The sequence below is a fragment of the Crotalus tigris genome, unplaced genomic scaffold (assembly GCF_016545835.1).
Source record: "Crotalus tigris isolate CLP2741 ecotype Arizona unplaced genomic scaffold, ASM1654583v1 scf7180000020218.1340706, whole genome shotgun sequence".
NCBI lineage: Eukaryota > Metazoa > Chordata > Lepidosauria > Squamata > Viperidae > Crotalus > Crotalus tigris.
In genome coordinates, this window is record NW_024097911.1 from 776,968 (window position 1) to 796,572 (window position 19,605).

At 43.3% G+C, this 19,605-nt stretch overlaps 1 protein-coding gene across 8 annotated transcripts in view; it reads right to left on the reverse strand.

The window, feature by feature from the left end:
- PLXNA3 (plexin A3) overlaps positions 1-19,605 on the reverse strand; it is a 66,214-nt gene that overhangs the window by 3,412 nt on the left and 43,197 nt on the right. For 6 of the 8 annotated variants that reach the window (XM_039365987.1, XM_039365991.1, XM_039365990.1 and 3 more), the window contains 17 exons: positions 18,280-18,400; positions 17,513-17,649; positions 16,386-16,559; positions 14,948-15,041; positions 13,804-14,043; positions 12,584-12,727; positions 11,266-11,500; positions 9,230-9,372; positions 8,196-8,452; positions 7,871-7,937; positions 7,421-7,567; positions 6,546-6,705; positions 6,291-6,394; positions 4,863-4,959; positions 3,140-3,333; positions 1,026-1,195; positions 497-709 (listed from right to left, as the gene is read on the reverse strand). In XM_039365987.1, coding sequence (XP_039221921.1) covers positions 497-709; positions 1,026-1,195; positions 3,140-3,333; positions 4,863-4,959; positions 6,291-6,394; positions 6,546-6,705; positions 7,421-7,567; positions 7,871-7,937; positions 8,196-8,452; positions 9,230-9,372; positions 11,266-11,500; positions 12,584-12,727; positions 13,804-14,043; positions 14,948-15,041; positions 16,386-16,559; positions 17,513-17,649; positions 18,280-18,400 — 2,697 coding nt within the window. Of the gene's footprint in view, positions 1-496; positions 710-1,025; positions 1,196-3,139; positions 3,334-4,862; positions 4,960-6,290; positions 6,450-6,545; positions 6,706-7,420; positions 7,568-7,870; positions 7,938-8,195; positions 8,453-9,229; positions 9,373-11,265; positions 11,501-12,583; positions 12,728-13,803; positions 14,044-14,947; positions 15,042-16,385; positions 16,560-17,512; positions 17,650-18,279; positions 18,401-19,605 lie in introns of those variants that run through there. The other 2 variants (XM_039365992.1, XR_005559497.1) reach the window with 2 other exon arrangements.

The following is a 19,605-nucleotide window of genomic DNA, read 5'->3' on the forward strand; positions in this document are numbered from 1 at the left end:
TGTAATGAAAGGAAGAGGAGGCCACATATCACACCCCTTTTAGTGATTCAGTCAAGCAGGATTGGCCTTGTTAGCCATACTTGTTGAGTTCACACCAGATGACTAAGCTAAATGCAGTTGGCCAGTGTATGTTTCACCATGTTGTGGAAACCCTTCAGTTGCTTTAGCATGTTGTATGAACTAGATCAGGCATGTCAAACTGCCAGGCTGCAGGCCGGATGCGCCACACTGAAACTGAGCCCACCCCATTGCCGGGGTGCAAAGTAACGTGACGTTGCGAGTTTGACATGCCTGAACTAGGTCATCATATTAATAATTAAGGATATGGATTCAACATATACTATGAACAGAGCAATTGTGTTTTGTTAATCAGGAGTTTGCAATGCATATGAAGTCTATGATCTGGAGATGGTGCAATTTCCATTTCCTAGAAGAGAAAGTGATCTGCCAACTAGTATCATAATCCATATTTTCCCCCCTTTATCCAGCACCTCACCTTTCCACCCAGCCTTTATAAACAGGAATATCCTTGGCATATAATAGCTTTGTCGAAGGGGAATCCTTGCCTAGGCGATGCTCAGAGGTAGAGCACGAGTCCATGAAGGTCTGGGCCACAACCGAGAGGCAAGCGTCCGTGATGCTGCTCTTGTGAATATCAAAAACAAATTGTGGATTCTTGATGACATTCACCCAAAACCTCAAGGGCAAACTAGAATTGAGAAAGGGGTAAGAGGTATGAGACACTGATATTGGAAGAACTGCCATCTCTTGAGCCAAATGATCTGTCACAAGAAGAAGAGAAAATGAAAGGGAATTAAAGGCTGATGTTCAATTTCATTGTTACATTAAATGCTTTTGAAGAGTGGAGTCCTTTGGTTTTGTTGGAAGCTGGGAAACTCCTGCTCAGTTCTGGGTTAGGCAGATTGATAGGAACTCACAGCCGTGCTAGGCTGTGGGTTTCTAGCTGCGGTTCACAATTCAGCTATAGCATGTGTCGACAACAAATCAAAATGCAGAAATCTCACCAGTTGCTTTTCCAGGTATGTCGAACATCAGCATCCCCAATCTGTCTCCGCTCTGCTTGTTCATCCAGGAAGTCAAACATGTATTTGATGGGCAAGGGAAGGGCACTGGCCCGGTGTGCTGTGCTGAACACTGTCTCAAACAGGTCATCAACAAACTTTTGCAATGTGCCCTGGAAAACACAAATACTTCTGCAATATATCTTTTGAGGTGGTTGGAAAGAACGTTAATCTGGGGAGATCCCAACTGCATTTCCTAACTTCACCTCCACCAAACAAAAACAACAGAATTGATCAATAATGGTAAATTCTCCCTTAAACTTGACGGGTGGAACACCTGGCAGAATAGAGGTTGACTGTGATTTGAAACTAGAAATACTGATTGATTGATTGATTTGATTTGATTTCTATAGCTGTCCATCTCAGCAAATGACTCTGGACAGCTCACAATATCTATCTGAGTTCTTCCAGATCATGAAAATGGCAATTTCATTACCAGATTTCAAATCTTCATAACCTTGGAGAAAAATGTACACACCTGCTTTAGCAAAGTCAAGCTTGCAATTGTCAAAAGCACATTTTGTCACCCATTAGTTCCATTAGATGCCCAAACTGGCTCATTTTTCAGTTGCCTCCTGAATGTCACATGATCTGAAAACTGACACACAGGGTCTAGATCAATGTGTATAAAATAGTTGACTAAATTATGCAAAGGGACAATCATTAGTTTTGCAAAAACTAAGGTCCGTATTAGGATCCCACAGAAAATAAAAGTACTGTAAACAGCTGTCAGAGAATAAGTTTAATCTCAATATTTCCCAGAAAAATACCAAGTGTCAGTGATCTGTTTGAGATATTCTTTCCCAGCTCCTCTCGTACTCTGTTACTAGAGTTTAACTATAAATCTGTATCAAATGGTCATGATCTGGAATTATAACATTAATCCCTTCGAAATCCACAAGCTTAAATTGCATCTACATTTCAACAGAAGCCACTTTCATATCCATGTAAATTATTGCTGCTTCTCCCAAGGTACCATGGGAATGATTGCTCTGTGAGGATCTTGATAGCATCAGTACATATTACCAAAATATATTACAACAAAGTTCCAGATAATGTAATTAAATCAAGCACAGAGAACACAAATATACACAACTACAATTCAGACCTCAAATGATACTTGCTTTTCTTCTTTACTCCCTGGCAATTTACAGCTTTGATTTTTGCCAGATCTGATGTTCCACAGTGTCAATAAAGCACCTGAAACTTTATTTAGATGTCAGCTGGCAGGCACTGAAAATGTGGCAGAATAGCAGAGGGTCCAAAGCAAGGGAACCCATGTTCCTGCTCCCGTTGCTAGACAAGAGGTACGTTAACAATGTTCTGTTCAGAAGTGGCAGGCTATCTATGTGAAGAACTTGGTAAGATTGAACAAAAACTGAAACAGCAAAATGGAGAAATGTCTCTTCAGCAAAGTTTTGTTGAAGGCAAGAGATATAGAGCCAACAAAGGCTGAAAAATCTCTTGGTCATCTATTAAAGGACTCCTTCTGAAACTGTGCAATACCTTATCTTCCAAAGAAAGACATCAATCAACCAAAACATTTTGGCAGGCAGGGTTCAGGAGAAGAGACTTTTCTGCTGTGGCCTCTGCTCTCTGGAATATTCCCCAGTTGGAGATGAAGTCTGCCCCCACGTTCCTGGCCTTGTGGAAGAGCCTAAAAACATGACTCTGCTGCTTGGCCTGGGGCCCTGGAGCTTTCTATTTTGGGGGTGGCTAACAGGGTAGAGAAGATTCTTACCTCATCCTCAGGCCGCCCATCACCTTGGTTTTTAACTTTTAACTTTTCTATTCAAATTTTCTAATTTGAATTGTTGTTTAGCACCGTTTAACTTTTTTATTCTATTGCAAGTCCCCCAAAGTCTCCGAATCAGTGAGATAGGCAGCACAGATATTTAATAAACAAAATAAATAAAATAAAGGGTTGATTTAAACTTAGAATATCTTGACTGAATGCCTCCACTCCAGGTTGTAGAGTGAATGTAGGGTGTAGGGTGGTGTAGGTGAGGACCAAACCTGTCTACTGACTCCGAGATCCAGTTCTCTGCCAACCATACCTTGGTGGCAAGGAGCCGGGTGAGGTAGATCTCAGAAACCATCTTGCTCCCTCGCTCCCCTTCCTTGGGGTCTCCGAGATGCTCATGGTTCTTGACCAGATGCCAGAGGCGGGTGCCTGAGTCTTGATCTGGAGTAAGGATGGGAGCTCGTGAGCGCAAGCTCTCTGGACTGCTGGAGGTGCGCAACAAACTCTCTGCAGGGGATGGGAGGGGTGAGAAATGAAGTCACTTTGAGTTTGCTCAATTCAGGCATCTCCTTCCAGCCCTGATTAAACTTTTTTTTTTAAAGTCCTTTCTATATCCAGAGGAAAGAGGTTTTTTTTCCAGGCTCAGTGCCTGAAATCTGAGCAGAACCACTATTACCATCATCCTCACCCTCCAGAGACCAAGTAAAGTATACCCCTTCCGCTCCAACCACAAAGTGGGAGTAGCTGTAAAATTATAGACATTTCGTGCCTGGAATAGCAATGAAAATTACAGCTAGGCCAGGATAATGCTGGGAGGAAGCCCCGGGAATAAAATTCAGACGTGGCAAGAGCTGCCTGTCAAAGACTGATCACGGAAATATCACTTGGATCTCAGTTTGTAGAGCTGCTAAACACATAGGATGGAGATGGCCCTTCACAGGCAAAGAAGCATCTACTGCACCATATAAAGCCTATGTGTGTATATGTCAGAGGACATGCCTCTGCATGCCAAGCCACATAAAAAGACAACGACAGAGGCTCATTTCCACAAGACTGTAATCTCAGTTTATGAGGCCTCAGACAAGGAGGAAAGGCTGTATCCTGAAAACACATCCCAAATGTCAGAATATACAATTTCAAGGGGTATTCCTTCCAATTTCAAGGAGGGCAAACATGCTGCAACTCAGCAAGAATTAAGAACAAGCCCCAAAAGTGAAGCACTTCAAGTTTCTTACTTTCAAGCACATTTCTAGAGTTTATGGTTATAATAATAACAGCCTTAAAAATGTAAAATGAACTGCAAGCAGGTAAGATTTTCAGGGTTTGAAAAACTACGAAAAATGAGAAAGGATGAACATTTGCATAATGTATACAGAGTGTGGAATTTGGCTCCTTAGTCAGAAAGTCTGGACCGCTCCAGCATATATTTTCAAAGAGTTCCTGCACATTACACCACACGTATGGAACATGTTCCAGAAGCATGCATTGCTGCTTTAAGGTGTTCCCGATAGGTGCAAAGGGCGTGCTCACATCTGCTCCTCTAAATAATATTTAAATCTGGATCTTTACATAGCCCTAGTCTCTATCTATCTGCTTAAATCTTAACCAGGTGGCCACACTCCCTTAGAAACCTGTTGAAGACTCCACTCTGAGGTCATCTACATCCATATCCCATCCTTCCCTCCCTCTGTTATCCATGCTGCTCTCTTCTCTCTTGGGCAAGAAACATGGATTTTCCCCTTGCCCAGAAACCCTTTGAAAATACAGAGAATTCTTTCCAAGGGTGCTTCAAAAGGGACAACCTATCACAGATACCACTTTGGCGGCGGTCCAAGCAACACACAGCTCACAGACAGCCTCTACTACGTTTTAGAGTTCCTCCACACCCAAACTGGGTTAAGCATTTCTTTGCAATGTTAGGTTACGCTGTTGGAGAAATGTGGGGCTCGCAAGTCATTCGGGGCAGACATGCATCTCTGTGATGGTGAAGATCGGGGATGGGTGGGTGGGTGGGGTGGAGGTGTGCCATTCCTTACCATAGCGACTCAGCGAATGGGTGAAAGTGAAGGAGCTTGCAATATTGTAGCCTGATGCCTGCCTAGGAACCAAGGCCACCGTGGAGCCATCTGCCACCTGTGTGTTAAATTGCAGAGGTGGCAGGAGTGGAAGAAAGGGGAAAGTAGGTTTAAAGGTAAGATGGATTGGGATGGGGAAGAGAAGAAAGAAGAATGTCGGCCAGTTAACACCATTAATAACACTTAGAATTAACATAGAACACTTCAAATTGTGGGGGTCCTTGGTGCTCTCTGAGCTTGTTGGTTTTCTTGCAGATGTTCCATTACCAAACTAGGTAACATCATCAATGATCTGATGATATTACCATCTCAGCAATGATGTTGCCACCTAGTTTGGTAATGAAACATTTGCAAGAAAACCAACAAGGTCAGAGAGCACCAAGGATTCCCACAATTTAACTCTAATATTCTCTTCTATCAGTACACTTCAAACTTTCAATGCATTTTACACAGTCATTGTAAACTCTGTAAATTAGAGCAGAATCATTACTCTCATACCAGAAACTAGAGTAAGGGTATAGTAGTGAGAGAAAGTTTGTGAACTTTTTAGAATTATCTGCAATCATGCTGTCAAGACAATATGCCAAAACATCAATACATAAATACTTGCCATTAGATACTTACATAATGTGAACTGAGCTTCATTTTGACTATTGTTTGTTTAACCACAATATCTTTTACCTATTACTAGCACTAGGACAGGTGACATTGTGGGTGACAATACTGCAGGATTACAGATAGCTCTAAAGGGATTACTAACCTTCTATCATCACAGTATCTGTGCATTCATTCATGCAAACATTGAGGAGTTTAAGAGAACACTAGTTTGGGCAAAGCCCTCTGATCAAATTTATGATGGAGCCAAAAGCTGAACAGGAAGCTACTTGGTTCATAATGCTAGCAATTATATGTCACACTAATTTCTAAAGAAATACACAAGAACAAACCACCAACATGAGGAGGACCTCTGAGGCAACCCAAGACTATTAAGAGCAGCACCTTGAGGTAAGCTTTAATCCAAAGCCAAGTGCCATTCTGTGGTTTTTATTCAGAGAGATTCAGTTTCCCCTTCTTGATCTCAATGGATTCTACTCCAGGGGAGACTAAAGGATTCTTCATAATGTGTTGGCTGCTGGCAATATTACGGTAAGCATGACTGCTACAATATAAACTACTCAGAGCTTTAAAAGAAAACTAAAACTGTACATTCACGTACACTATTGAAGGTTTTAGTCTCAAACTGAAACATACATATTAAAATAGTTAATCAGTGATGGTGGTGAATGTCTGTAGGTCGGGTGGAGGATGAGGGTGGAGGTGCGTTCTCTGAGGTCGAAGAACGAACCTCCACCCTCATGGTGAATTAGTCCAGAAAAGGAAGGCAAATACCTGATAATGTCCCAAAGTGTTGAGCCGCTTCCAGTCTCCTTCAATTTTACTTGTGGCATCTTCATCCTGCAAGACGGTCCGTCCCCCAGCACCCTGACACCACTCTGGGATAAACCGGAAGACGAGTGGGAAGACAGTTGGCTTTATTATTCTCTCTTCCTATTTAGTTACAAATTTAAGCCAGTGGCTGATTACCCAGGTCCATTCCATGCTCACGACCCCCACCTGCTTTCTGCCATGCTCCTGCCTTCATACCTAACTCCATGTCTTCAGCTCGTGGCCGCTGCGAATAGGGTACGCCTCGATATACGGCATCTAGAAGCTTCTCCTTCGCTTGTGTCACTGAATCACAGTTTAATACTTTAACAGGCACTGTAGGTCCCCCAGGTGGCTCAGGAGGGGTGCATAATAATGTCTGGCAGAGAAAATAAATCTGCTCATTTTAAGCCATGGTAAAGACACACATTTAGGAACATCCACAGATCTGGGATTTGGAATAAGAGGTAACCATTCCACTTCTCCCATCTTTAATAGCTAAGGAAAATAGCCATTTTAACCTCTGTATTTTAACACAGCTCCAAATGAGTGTTTCAGTGTTTTAAAAATCCCTATTGCCAAATATGAATGTAGATAACAGAACTGCAATTGGGAGTTTGTGATATTAAAACCAGAGGCAGCTTATTCATAAAAGGACAAAATATTTGGCTACTTTGTTAAAGAGACTTTCTGTCTTCCCAAGCTGTCTATAATCAGCACCTGTTGCCTTTACCTTAGCTGCAGCCCAGCATGAAATACCTTGCAGAATACCCATCAAATCCCGATTCTCTATAGCGTTACGGTGTTTTGCACAAGGTAATCTTTCATGGTACATCACCCATAATTTCCAGCTCTGTCTACAGCTCTGCTTCTTCCAGGCTGGTCCCCCATTTTGAAATTAAGTAATTAACCCACTTAGGAAAGTTTCCAATGGTTACAAAATGAAAACGCTTAATTAATATGGTGGCACCGATGCCTCCAAGCCAGAATTGCAAACTAGAATGACTTAGGCAACAAGCCTCTTCTTACATACAGCCATGATTTATTGAAGTGGAATATGTGGTTGACTCCCTATTGCCACCTCCTAAGCTCACCAAGGTCTTGTAATCAATTTGCTGGCGAATGAGCTTGTCCTCGCTCAACGAGTAGCGTGCCTCGCCTGTGATGGCATCTATTGGGCCTTTCTCCATCTGTTGCTTGATGGCACAGAACAGCATGAATAATGGCTCCCCGGCGCATTCCTAGGTAAGGAAGAGAGAAGCTTGAAGCAGGAAACCTGGGAATCTGCAGGCAGCAAATGAGATCATAGGTAAATCTGTATTTTCTATTCTCATCAGATCTATCTGTTCTTTTTTTAAGGGAAGTCCCAAGGATTAAAGTCTTCTACATTTAGGGCTTATATTCTATCACTGAATAAGAGTTCCCAGCATTTTCTCTCAAATTTCCCAGCATCCCAGCGAAGAATATCATTAAATTGATGAAGCTAATGATTCCAGGGTTGTAACAGAATAAATCTGAAGAGCCCAAATTTCAGGCAGTCTTACCTTCAGGAACCTATGCAGCAGAAAAGTAAACCAATTGGTCAACATTTTCTCAGCCACTGACTCTGTCCTGGAACAAGAGAAAGACAGAGGAGAGTGTTGCTTGCGTCTGTGAGATGGAAGAAGTCCCCTATACCTGTGGTAGTGTTTTGTGAAAAGGAAGAAAGGATCTGGATCTCTCCACTCTTCTAACTTGTGCTCTGACTATCCCACGAATATTGTTGATAATACGGACTCATGCACTGTTCACTGTTGCCAATTTAATTACTAAACAGCAACATTCAATGGGACCAGGAGGAGAGGATCATGGGAATGAAAGGTCTCGCACCGACGGAGCAACAGCTTGGGGTGGGCACGGTTCTGCAGATTCTTCTCAATGAGGTCAGCCAGCAGCTGCTTCAGCACCCCAGTAGCATAGTCAAGCCTGCCCTGCAGGGCCACCATCGTCAGAGAAGCAACAGCGCCTCTATCTCGCATGGAGAAACCTCGCTGGCCTTCCAGGGTGTGGATGAAGGTCAGCAGGAAAGGCCGAGTGTGTAGCAACTGCCCAAAGAGACGGAGCCCTTTCTCTGTGCTTGGTGGTGTCTGCAGAAGCAAGAAAAGAGAAACCGCTCCCTAAGCCAATATGGCTAGCATGGGCAATGACAAATATTCCTTGTAGCTTTCTGCATGCCATAGGCTGGGTGTGTTGCTCACAACTGGGAAAGTCTTTTTATATGCTCTTGACTTCACATACCTGTTTCACCTCTATGAACTTTGGAACATGCCGACTGCCTTGTTGGATCATACCACTTCATTTCCAATAGCCCCAAGACAGACAGACAGGCAGGCAGAAATAGATAGATGATATAAGACAGACAGATGATACAGACAGATAAAAGATAGATAGATAGATAGATAGATAGATAGATAGATAGATAGATAGATAGATAGATAGATAGATAGATAGATAATCTCATAAAATATGTAGTTTCCCCGTTTGCCTCCACTCTTTAATACTATTAAGATTTGCTCTTGAATGCAACCTTCGTAGATCTAACAAGATGGAAATGAAGATCAGTAAGACGTTCAGCTTGATGGCCATTATCTACAAACTAAGGGGGTCTCTGTGCTGGTATATGAAGAAAAGGAACTCCTAGATCCATCGTATTGGGAGCAGAATCAGCCCCAATACATAATTTCAGGAACAAGCATCTGAATAGACAAGTTCAGCAGACGATACCAGAGATATTGAAATATAAAGGCCTCAGTGTACCAAACCTCATGATAAACCAATCTCCATAGCTCAATTTATACCCAATTTAATATTATTGTTAAGACAGCATGTCACACAGGTCTAATTTTTCCATAACAAGCACTCACACTGGTTTCTTGAAGTGCCGGGTGATCATCCACCCCTGGAAAGAGCACACGCCTTGCATATGTCCGATAATCCAGAAATGGGATCTTCACGCCATCCATGTTGTTTGTCAGCTCGTTAATATCTGTCTGCAACTCAGCAAAAGCTGAAGAAGATAGAAGACTGTTAAAAGTGTTGAGTTCTTTGCAAAGGAGACTTTTCCTTCCACTCTGCCTCTTTTGACCAGAATGGAGCCAAAGAATTAAACATCTTGCCATCCTTGGCCTGCAATAGCCCTGTCTCATCAGATCAGGCAGCAAAAATGAATAGGTATTATTTCACATGGAAAAGACTGAAGATCATCATGCTTAAACACTGCAAGTGCATATTTTGGCAACATGTAACAGGCATATGCTAAGCTTGTATGAGACTTCTTGTAAAAGAATCTAAATTCTTCATTTCTCCTTTGAGACTAGATGGCAACTGGAATCACATCACATCTCTGAAGCCACTATCCTTCCTCTGTGTATATTAAACTGGCTCAGGTAAACCTATCATTTCAGACTGGAGTAATAACTCATGCATGCGATATAATATTCCTCAAATCTCTTCTCTGCTTGTCCTTCCTTTACTCTAAAACAGGGGTGTCAAACTTGCAACATCACGTGATGTGTCGCAATGTATCGTAACTTTTTTCCATTGCCGGCAATGGGATGGGCGTGATTTCGGCATGTCGCATCTGGCCTGCGGGCCAGCAGTTTGACACCCCTGCTCTAAAACAAGCTGGGCTGAAAACAGAGTTTTATCATTAGGCAGAGCTGCCTCAAATCAATTGGTTTGGGGTGTCATGGTCAGCCCCCCCATCTTTAAAGCATTATTAGTGTATTTTTCCTTGCCATTGAGAGGCAAGGAGCTTGTGGGATCTTCTGCCTCAAATTGCCTTAACCATTGTTCTTGGATACTACGCAAGTGAAGTGAAAATGCGATTTGATGCACTCGACTTGGCCATTATGTATCTTAGGTTACTCTTGTAAGATGTCCTCTTGGGATAATGCGTGTGTACATGTGTGCGCATGCGCACATGCACCTCCCCATCCTTGTACATCTAAGAGGCATGAAAATGAAGTACTGTACAACTGTACCATTGGCATTCTGCTTTTCAGTATGAGCTTTTTTTACCCAAAATATACATTTTTATTTTTCTGTGCAAACAAATTTACAACATAGCTATGTTTGTTTTTCCTCTTATAAATTTAAATTGCACTAGATAAAGATTTTGTCTAAGCAGAACCTCTTTGCTGCTGCCTCCCCCTCCCCCCATTGCTTCCCATAATTTTCGGGGGGGAGGGAAATTCAAGGCGACATCAGATTCTTGGTATCAACAAAGCCAATTTAAAGGACTCTACACGAGTCCTAGTGAAGCAAAGATAAAAGCACTGCCACACTGCAAAGAAAAAAAATATAGGTTTGGGTGTATTTAGTTTGTGAGTCGCCCCTGCTGAATTTTGCCTCCTGTCTAGTTTTGTGGGCTGTTCATTTTTGTCAGTGAACGTAAGGCTGTGCCACACTGCAGAGAAAAGGATATTGGCTTGGATTTGTCCAAGGTCTGAGTCACACCTTGGTCTGTTCCCTATGCCTATGCAAATGTATGGAAGTCAAGGTGTCCTCTCTTCTTCCCCTGAGAAAGTTTAACTCTTGGGAGAGCTGAAGAGGGAACGAAATGTTATGAATTTTTCCAAGACTTTGTGGGTGTACAAAATACATTTTCACATAGGAATGGGAAAACAAAGGGTCCCTGTATAACAAGCAAACAAAACTAGCTGGGGGGGGAGGGGAAATAAGCCTTGGTGTTATAAAGAGCTGGGAAACATTCTAGACTATTTACTATGATCTATGAGAACTGTGCCTGTGAATATGACGGTTAGTCAGGGCTGTATGCCAATGGAGACACTGATGAAATGTTTCAGCCTTGGAAACAAAGACAATGCCCCTCCCTCTTTCTCTGACCACTTCTTGGCAGTTTTATAGCACTTCCTTCAATTTCTACTCCCGTCAGTACCTTCCTTGCATTCCAGAGCCACCCGTGACTCTAGGTTGTCCATCTGCAGCTGCAAACGCTTCAGAGTCCGATCTGCATCCCGGGTCTTCCGTTTATAGGCTACCAGCACCCCAATGATAGCCCCCAAAAGGAGGCTTCCTCCGGCCCCTAAGCCCACAAGAGCTGGCAAAGGCAAAGCTGCCTCAGGATAGATGTGCAGGATGCCTGGAGAGAAGGATAGACCTCCCACCAGGATCTGCAAGGAAAGGAGAGCAATACTTACTTATTTCCCTTTATTATTTTTATAAATAAGACAATAAAATACCGAACATGCCTTCTTCCTCCTATTTTCACCACAGCAACTCTGCAAGTTGAGTTGAGAATTATGGATGCTGGCTCAGGAATTCTGGGAGTTGAAGTCCACATGTCATAAAAGAGCCAAGGTTCCCCACCCCTGGACTAAGGACTCTTTCAGTTTCTAGCAGTTGACAGTGAGATACCATCTGGATCGCACAAGCAGGTCATTAAGTCTTTCTTTCTTATTCACCCTTTATTTTTCAACCAGCAACCAGGTCAGGAATCAGTACCCACAATTTAGGGGAACATCTCATGTTCCCTCATTATTGTTCACGGCTGTTCACATAGGAAGACTTCCTTATGGAACGCTGCGTCTTCTCCACATCCAATTGGTTTCAAGTACAGATGTGAATTTGTAGCTGGATGTTGTTTGTATTTGTTTGAGAAAGCTGGGCAAGACTGAAGTCATTTGTGTCAATTCTGGATCTAAACTACACGTCTTTGGGAAAAACTAGGGATTTTTCTCTCCCCAGAGATTTATCAGGTTTACAAAATGTCATACAAGTAGTCCTCAGTTACTGACTGCCTCATTTAGTGCCATTTGATGTTACAATAGTGTAATAAAACCAGTTTTGAAACCAGTCCTCACATATACAACTGCCCCAGTATCCTGTGCTCCCATGATTGCCATTTAGGCACTTTGCAAACAGCGCACATTTATAAACATTGCAGTATCCCACAATCAAATGATCACTCTATGTGTACTTCACAACAGGCTTCCAACAGGCAGAGATAGTGGAGAATGTGGAGGTAAAATCACAACTCGTGATCATGTGATTTTTTCCACCTAGGAACCAAGGTGTTTAGCAACAGAGCTGCCAGTTCCAATTGTGGTCACTAATTGAGGACTACCTGTATTAAGGCATGTAAAATGTCATCAACTGGACAAGTCCTGATCTGCCCATGACATTAGTGACGCTTTCCAGAATGGAGGAGCATGGCTCAAGTCCCTTACTCAGCCCTGCCCACGAATCAGGTGTACCATGACTGGTTGCTCTCCAGTTTGGCTTGGCGAATCACACAACAACTGGGTTTCTGAAACAGTCAGGGTGCAAGGTTCTCCACCAATCAGCACTGTGTAGTTGAGTCGTGTGCTGCCGGAAACTGCAGGGATCAGATTCCGGCCCTGAGAAGAAAAATATAGGGAATATACAGTTATACCATCCTCCGTTTAGATTTGGGAGCTAATTTAGTGTTTAAGAATCACTGGAAGAATAGGGGGAGAAACGAGGGGAGAAGAGCTGAAAGACAATATCAACACCCTCCTGCATGAAACTATATCCTGGTGGTTATTGTTAAGAATCTTTACAAATTAATGCCTGAAATTGTATCCATATCTCCAGCCTGGCATCCTGTTTTCCTTCTGTGCTATGTCTTTTACAGGAGCTCGTACCCCTGAGCAAGCTTTTTTTTTTTTTTTACTTGATTGTAAGCCATTTAGAATACTTTTGTTTTTTTTTCCCTTTCTGAGTTGACAATAAGGGACATGCTGGGCAACATCTCTTGCCCCTCTAGGCAAGCTTTACTTTCCCACTGATAAAAGTTAGTCCTCCATTCACAACCAAACTGAGTCTAATGACTCATAAGTCATTGCAGTCGTAAGTCAAAGCACCATGAAAGCAGCGTTTTTGGTAGCATTTGTTAAGTGAACACCATGGTCATTAAGTGAATCCATTTTACCCAACTGGCATTTTTTTGCCGGAAATTGGAAGTAAATGCCAGAAACTGGCAAAACAACAACAACAACAACAGCAGCAGAGAAAGACAGAAGAGCAGAGTCCCTGATCCTTAGAATACTCTTCAGGTCACCCTTGCACTAGGTTCTAATTTTAATTTTTCCCCAAAAACGTTTTTATGTAGTCACAACTTCTTTATGCAGCCAAAAGCCTAAAAGTTGCATTATACAAAAGGGAAGGAACTACAAAAAACATTAAAACTCATACCCCCCCCCCTTGATCAAATTCTCCATTTGTGTGGCTCAAACATAACAAGAGACACTTGCCGTGGTAGCCCACTGACCCCGTTCTTCTGGGTTATTGCATCTCTGACCAAAAGGATTTAATGCCTATAATGTTGCAGAAAATCATTTGTCATGAGTGTGGCTTCCAGCAAGCGGCTTCTAGAAAGACTTGTATTTTAAAGCACCGGGGGAACCTCATTTCAATTATATTGTCAAAGCCCCAACACAGACTGTTCCAATACCTTGAGGACAACATGGGATCCGGGTTTAATTTCCAGTATGCCGCTGGGCCCAAAGGTCTCAAAAGTAGGGTCTGGGTAGTATGTAAAAGCAGAACGGTTCAAGGTCCGGGTGGCAGCCACATCATCCAAGAGGAAGCCAAACTCATCAGGGTGAGCACCTCCAAGGGGCAGTGCCTGCTCCCGAGGTATAATGCCCGGGGCCTTGCACAACATTATGGAGTCATTTAGCACCTGGCAACTCTGCAGGGAAGCAAACAAAAAAAACAACAACATACACACAAGCCCCACAGAGGGCATCCATCAGCTTTGCCCTTCTAACACCAGCCCTCATCCTGTGCCTGTTCTTAGGCAAAAAATATACATAGCCATCTTTGCAAGCTGGAACTTTGCATTGTTCTTAGCTCTCAATTATACAAAAAAAAGGTATGTTCCCAGCAGTCCAATGCTCTGAGCATCCCCTATGCATTTTGCATTTGAAACCTATTTAAGAATGACATTTACTTGCAGAACTAGGAATCAATGGACAAGAAAATCACATGGTGGATGGCCTTTTGAATATACACAGTTCTGACTTTATCCATCCACCACTCAATACTTTAGCAGGGCCCATGCCACATGGATCACCTCAACATAATCAGTTAGATCCTAAGGGGAAGTGCAACATTCTCCGCCCTGCTATTAATTGTATTTTGGAGATATATTCTTTTTTCTCTTGGAATAACATCTTGCCATTTTTATTTCTTGTCTGTCCTTCAAGGGAATTCCAAATGCATGACAATGGACAGGTAAGGCTATTTTTACTTGTGAATAATCTATCAGAGGCTACAAAATAAGAAAGCACACTCCAGGGTCAACCTGCCTTCCATTCACCTTTCGTCTACCCAGCGATTCCCTAAGTTAGTTTTGATTTTAAATGGATTGTACAGAAACTCAGGAATACAAATTGCCCAGTGCTGCAAAATGGTCTGATGTCATACTGAGCCTTGGAATATTGTGATAAATATGAACTCTGCAACTCTCCTCCTTCCCCAACAAATTAATCTACAGTATTTCCGGAAACACCCTCTCTTGTTCTCTCTTTGTTTCTTATGCAAAGATCTAAACTCCGATTCCACTAGGTTTTCATCTGCCACAGAAGACTCACATTGATGGTTTCTATCCCGCCATAAGCAGCCCGAACCCGTGGTTCCTGAATGGTTAAGAGGTGGGTCCCACTCACTGTGAGGCTGGTGCTACCACTGTAAAAAGAAGGGCAGAAAAGAAACCAAACACAAAAGAGAAAGCGTAGTCAGAGAAGAGAAACTTAGCATTTCCAGAACACACAGGGCCAGCTAATCCCCATTTTCATGATGCCATCTCACCAGGGGTACTACTATAACCATGGTACTAGGGAGGCACTCAGATCTAGAATTCAAACTATACTTAGCAAAGCATAAATACAATCCAAATCAAATGAGTAAAAGAAATTTGCATCCAATAAATTAAACAGGAAGAAAGACTCTTCAACATTTGTCTTGTTCCCTTCAGTTCATAATTCAATTTTTTCCAGAATACAACTGTCTTTGAAAGTTCAGATTTTTAGGTGATGGGGGAAAAATAACAATGTTACATTCCACAAGTCAATTACAAATGCCTTTGCACACATAGGCTTGTCTATTATGCACCCCTTTTATATAAAATACCAAAATATTTTTCAAGTCAGTAGATGGCCTACACACAATTGTCATTATTTTTTCCAGCTTCTGTAAGTTACATTATGCATCTATAATACTGGCACATCCTTTTCTGCATTTGTAATACCATTCTTTGCATTTGGAATAAGACACTGGTGTGCATAACTGCATATATTTTGTGTGTGTGTATGCATATTTGTGTACACACACAATATATGAGTATCTATCTGTATCACCATGAATGTGAAACATTTACTCCAGTGAAAGAAACTGGAAGATATAATTGAATATATAATGTTTTCCACATCACCCTAAATGAGCAAGTGAAGCAGGAGATCAATGGCAAAAAGCAACAACCAGGAGTCATTTTTCTAGGAGAAATCTATCTTCAAAAGCAGGGAGGAGATCTGGGTCCTTCCAATAGCCCTGGAGCGTAAGGAGATGCAAGAAATTATCAAGTTTCTTCGGAAAGAAAGAAAGAAAGAAAGAAAGAAAGAAAGAAAGAAAGAAAGAAAGAAAGAAAGAAAGAAAGAAAGAAAGAAAGAAAGAAAGAAAGAAACCAAACCCAAAGGACCCCTTCAGATCTGGTGTGTGATTCCTGGTAGCTACGTGACTATGCTCATGTTGCTTTTGTTCCAGCCATACAGACATGGACTGCTAATGTCTTTTTCTGTAATAGTTTGGACTTTCCAGTCTAGCCTACAACCAGAGATTTCTCAGTGGACCTCTCTACAATCTGACCCTGCTTAGTTCTTTCCAAGATCAGCCAGAGTCTGCTTTGTGCTCCGGATGCTGTCGCAAAACTGATTTATTCAACCGCCTTCATTCAGGGCAAACATAACAAAGATTCCCTGAGGAAATGTGCTAAAGTTCTCCTATCAATACCACTGTCAGAGGCTTGTCACTTACTTCGCAATACTCCAAGCAGGCTCTACGGCTGTGACCACTGGGTCAGGACTATAGCGGAAGAAGACTGTCCCGTTTGTGCTGATGTTGGCACGGTCAATGCGAAGACTGAGGTTGGCAGGACCTGGGCCTGATGCCGAGGGGGGAGACAGGCAGACGATCTCCCCTGCACTACGCCTTGGGAGAGCGAGGAAGAAGGGAGCATTACAAGCACGACTCCTAATAATAGCCTTGACCCCATAATAAAGCTGTAAAATCCATCTTGCACTTTTTCTAACAGTACACAGGCTCCACCGTCATTGCTCCCCATTTCACACCAAATGATCTGTATTTCCCCTCCCATTTAGATAATATCTAATCAGAGCTCCCAGAGCTTCCTGGTCAAGCAGGGCCTGTATCTGGGCCTCCCCAATTTAACACTTTTCCTGTGATGTAATACTGGTTCTTAGACCATTTTTCTCCTAGGAGACCAACATCTATGAACATTAAGTGACTCAAAGTAGATCTTCCCATTGTGTTTTCTTGAGATATTGAACCACTTTCCATAATCCTTTTGTTGTTGTTGCTGTTAGTTGCGAAGTCGTGTCCGACCCATCGCGACTCCATGGACAACGTTCCTCCAGGCCTTCCTGTCCTCTACCATCTTCTGGAGTCCATTTAAGCTCATGCCTACTGCTTCAGTGTTAAAATTAAAGCACCTCATTGACCAGTGCTGGTAACCATACCGTTGGGTCATACATTCTGCTAAGTTATGGCTTGTTGACTAAGCCATAGAGCCATAATTCATACAATATACTTGCCTATTAACCACAATCTACAAATCTGTGTCTAGATTTCATACATTACATTAAACCAGTGTTTCTCAACCTTGACAATTGTAAGGCATGTGGACTTCAACTCCCAGAATTCCACAGCCAGCAATGCTGGCTGTGGAATTCTGGGAGTTGAAGTCCACATGCCTTAAAATTGTCAAGGTTGAGAAACACTGCATTAAACTGAAAGCATATCAGCTACATTGTGCTGAACACAATGCTAAACCCAAACACTGCAAGGTAACATTGCATTCTGTTGTGTGTGTTTTCAGTTTCATCAAGGAGATCCAGCCCTCCCTATTGAAACCCGAATAGTACCCGATTAGGCGACATGGCGCTCCTCGAATTGCAACTGTGACATTGCTCCCAGCATCCAGATGGTTTCCTAGGAGGCTGATTTTTGTCCCACCTGAGGTGGGACCTCGTTCTGGGTCCACCCCAAAAAAGCTGGGGGTCTAGAAGGGACAAACATCAGTAATGAATTGTCTGCTGAAATGCACACTTCAAAAACAAATCTCTTGTTCTCCAAATAAATCAACCTACCTGTCAGGCAAAAACTCCTCTACCACTCTGTGGGAAGATGTCGCTTGCATTATAAACTATCCAGGACTTCAGTAATAATGACTCTAGCCCAGTGGTGGCAAACCTATGGCACGTGTACCAGAGGCGGCACTCAGAGCCCTCTCTGTGGGCACGCACACCATCGCCCCAGCAGAGTTCGCCAGAGTAACAAGAATGTGGTGTTTGGAAGTGACGGGGCAGGAAGTGAGTGAGCAAGCGGCATTGGCCCCTGGGGATGCCCCAGAAATGGCGAGGGACTGGTCCCCACCACCCTGGTCCCGGCCCACCCACCCCGGCCACGCCCACCCAGTCTGCCATGACCACCGCAGCTGTAATCACCACAGCTACGCCCACCCAACGGCCTTGCCCACCCAGTGGGCCACGCCCCCTGCTCCTCCTGAGAGCACCACAATGCTGATGCGGCCCTGGCACTTTGCAATAAATAAGTGGGTTTGGGGTTGCAGTTTGGGCACTCGGTCTCTAAAAGGTTCGCCATCACTGCTCTAGCCTATAAAACTGCTTACCACAAAGGTGAAAGGAGTATCTGACTGGGTCCGGTAGTCAGCACTGCAGTCCCCTACACAGAGCTCCACGGGGCCTGGGGGAGGATCTGGCAAAAGCGAGGGCTCAAGTTCGCACACCAGTCTGAGGGGAAGGGATGAGATCTGTCAGTAGAGCCAAGGCCAATGCACCCACCCCTCATTTTCCATAAGCCCCTCCACACCCACCCTTCTTTCTTTCAGAATGGGCAGCTCTCTTGAGCAGGCTGGACATACAGGAGACCTAATCTGTCCCAGAGCAGCTTTAGTAAGTTTCCACTGGCCCTAGAAGTTCTCTCTTAATGTTGTGGGAGATGCAGGAACAGTGGGCACCGTTACCATTAGCAGAGGTGTCTAGTGTACCCTTTGACATCAATGGCCCAGAAAGAGGGTGCCAAGAATACTTTGAGCTGGACCTACTACGCCCCTCAATCAACCCTATCAGAGGTTGGCACAAAAGAGGAGACCCCCCCAAAGGCCTGACCGTGAGAGAGGGGGAGGGGGACGGCACGCTGCGTCTTATGCTTTTGCCCAGAGGGTACTGCATATTCACAGGAGTTTAGGCTATGAGGTTTAGGCTATATGAGACAGTCCCTCCGGACAGCAGATCCCATGGGATTGGGAACATGACTCATGAGAGAAGGCAAAGTACATGTGTGTAGAACAACCAGAGACAATCCAGGGCTGACAAAACACTTTGGGGGCAATATGCTGATTCTGCAAACTGCTTAGAGAAGGATGTAAAGCACTGTGAGGCGGCATATAAATCTAAGTGCTATTGCTATGATCCCATTTGTGTTTCCTAGCATGCCAGCAAAGTAGCTGGTTCATTTTTGTTTTCAAAACGAAGGATGCAAACGGAAGTAGGAGACAAATGTTCCTTTTGCTATTAAGTCAAATTCCCCCAAATGCCCTAATTCAGTCATTTTAACCCACTCTGCGTGCCTGTCTCCTCCTCTCTCCTCTATCTGCATCTCCCCTCTCTGAGTAGCAAGAGGGGAGGAATGGTACTTCTTGCATTTCAAGGACTGACTCCTCAAACAAAATCTGAGACTGGACACAGGACAGCCACAGGAGAAAAGAAAGTCAAGGAATTAAATCAGGTCCTTCCAAAGATGCTGCTGGTAAACTGGTGAAGAGGAACACTGAGTAAGAATGCAAGACGGGCAAGTCTCCAATCCAACCTGACGTAAACAATGAGCTCACTGGGGAGCTAAAAGAAGCGACTAGCTGGGGCTCGAAGGATTGTATCTTTCCTTATTAAGCCAAAGTATCCGGAGGCTTCCTCTTGCACATATTAAGAAGAAAAGA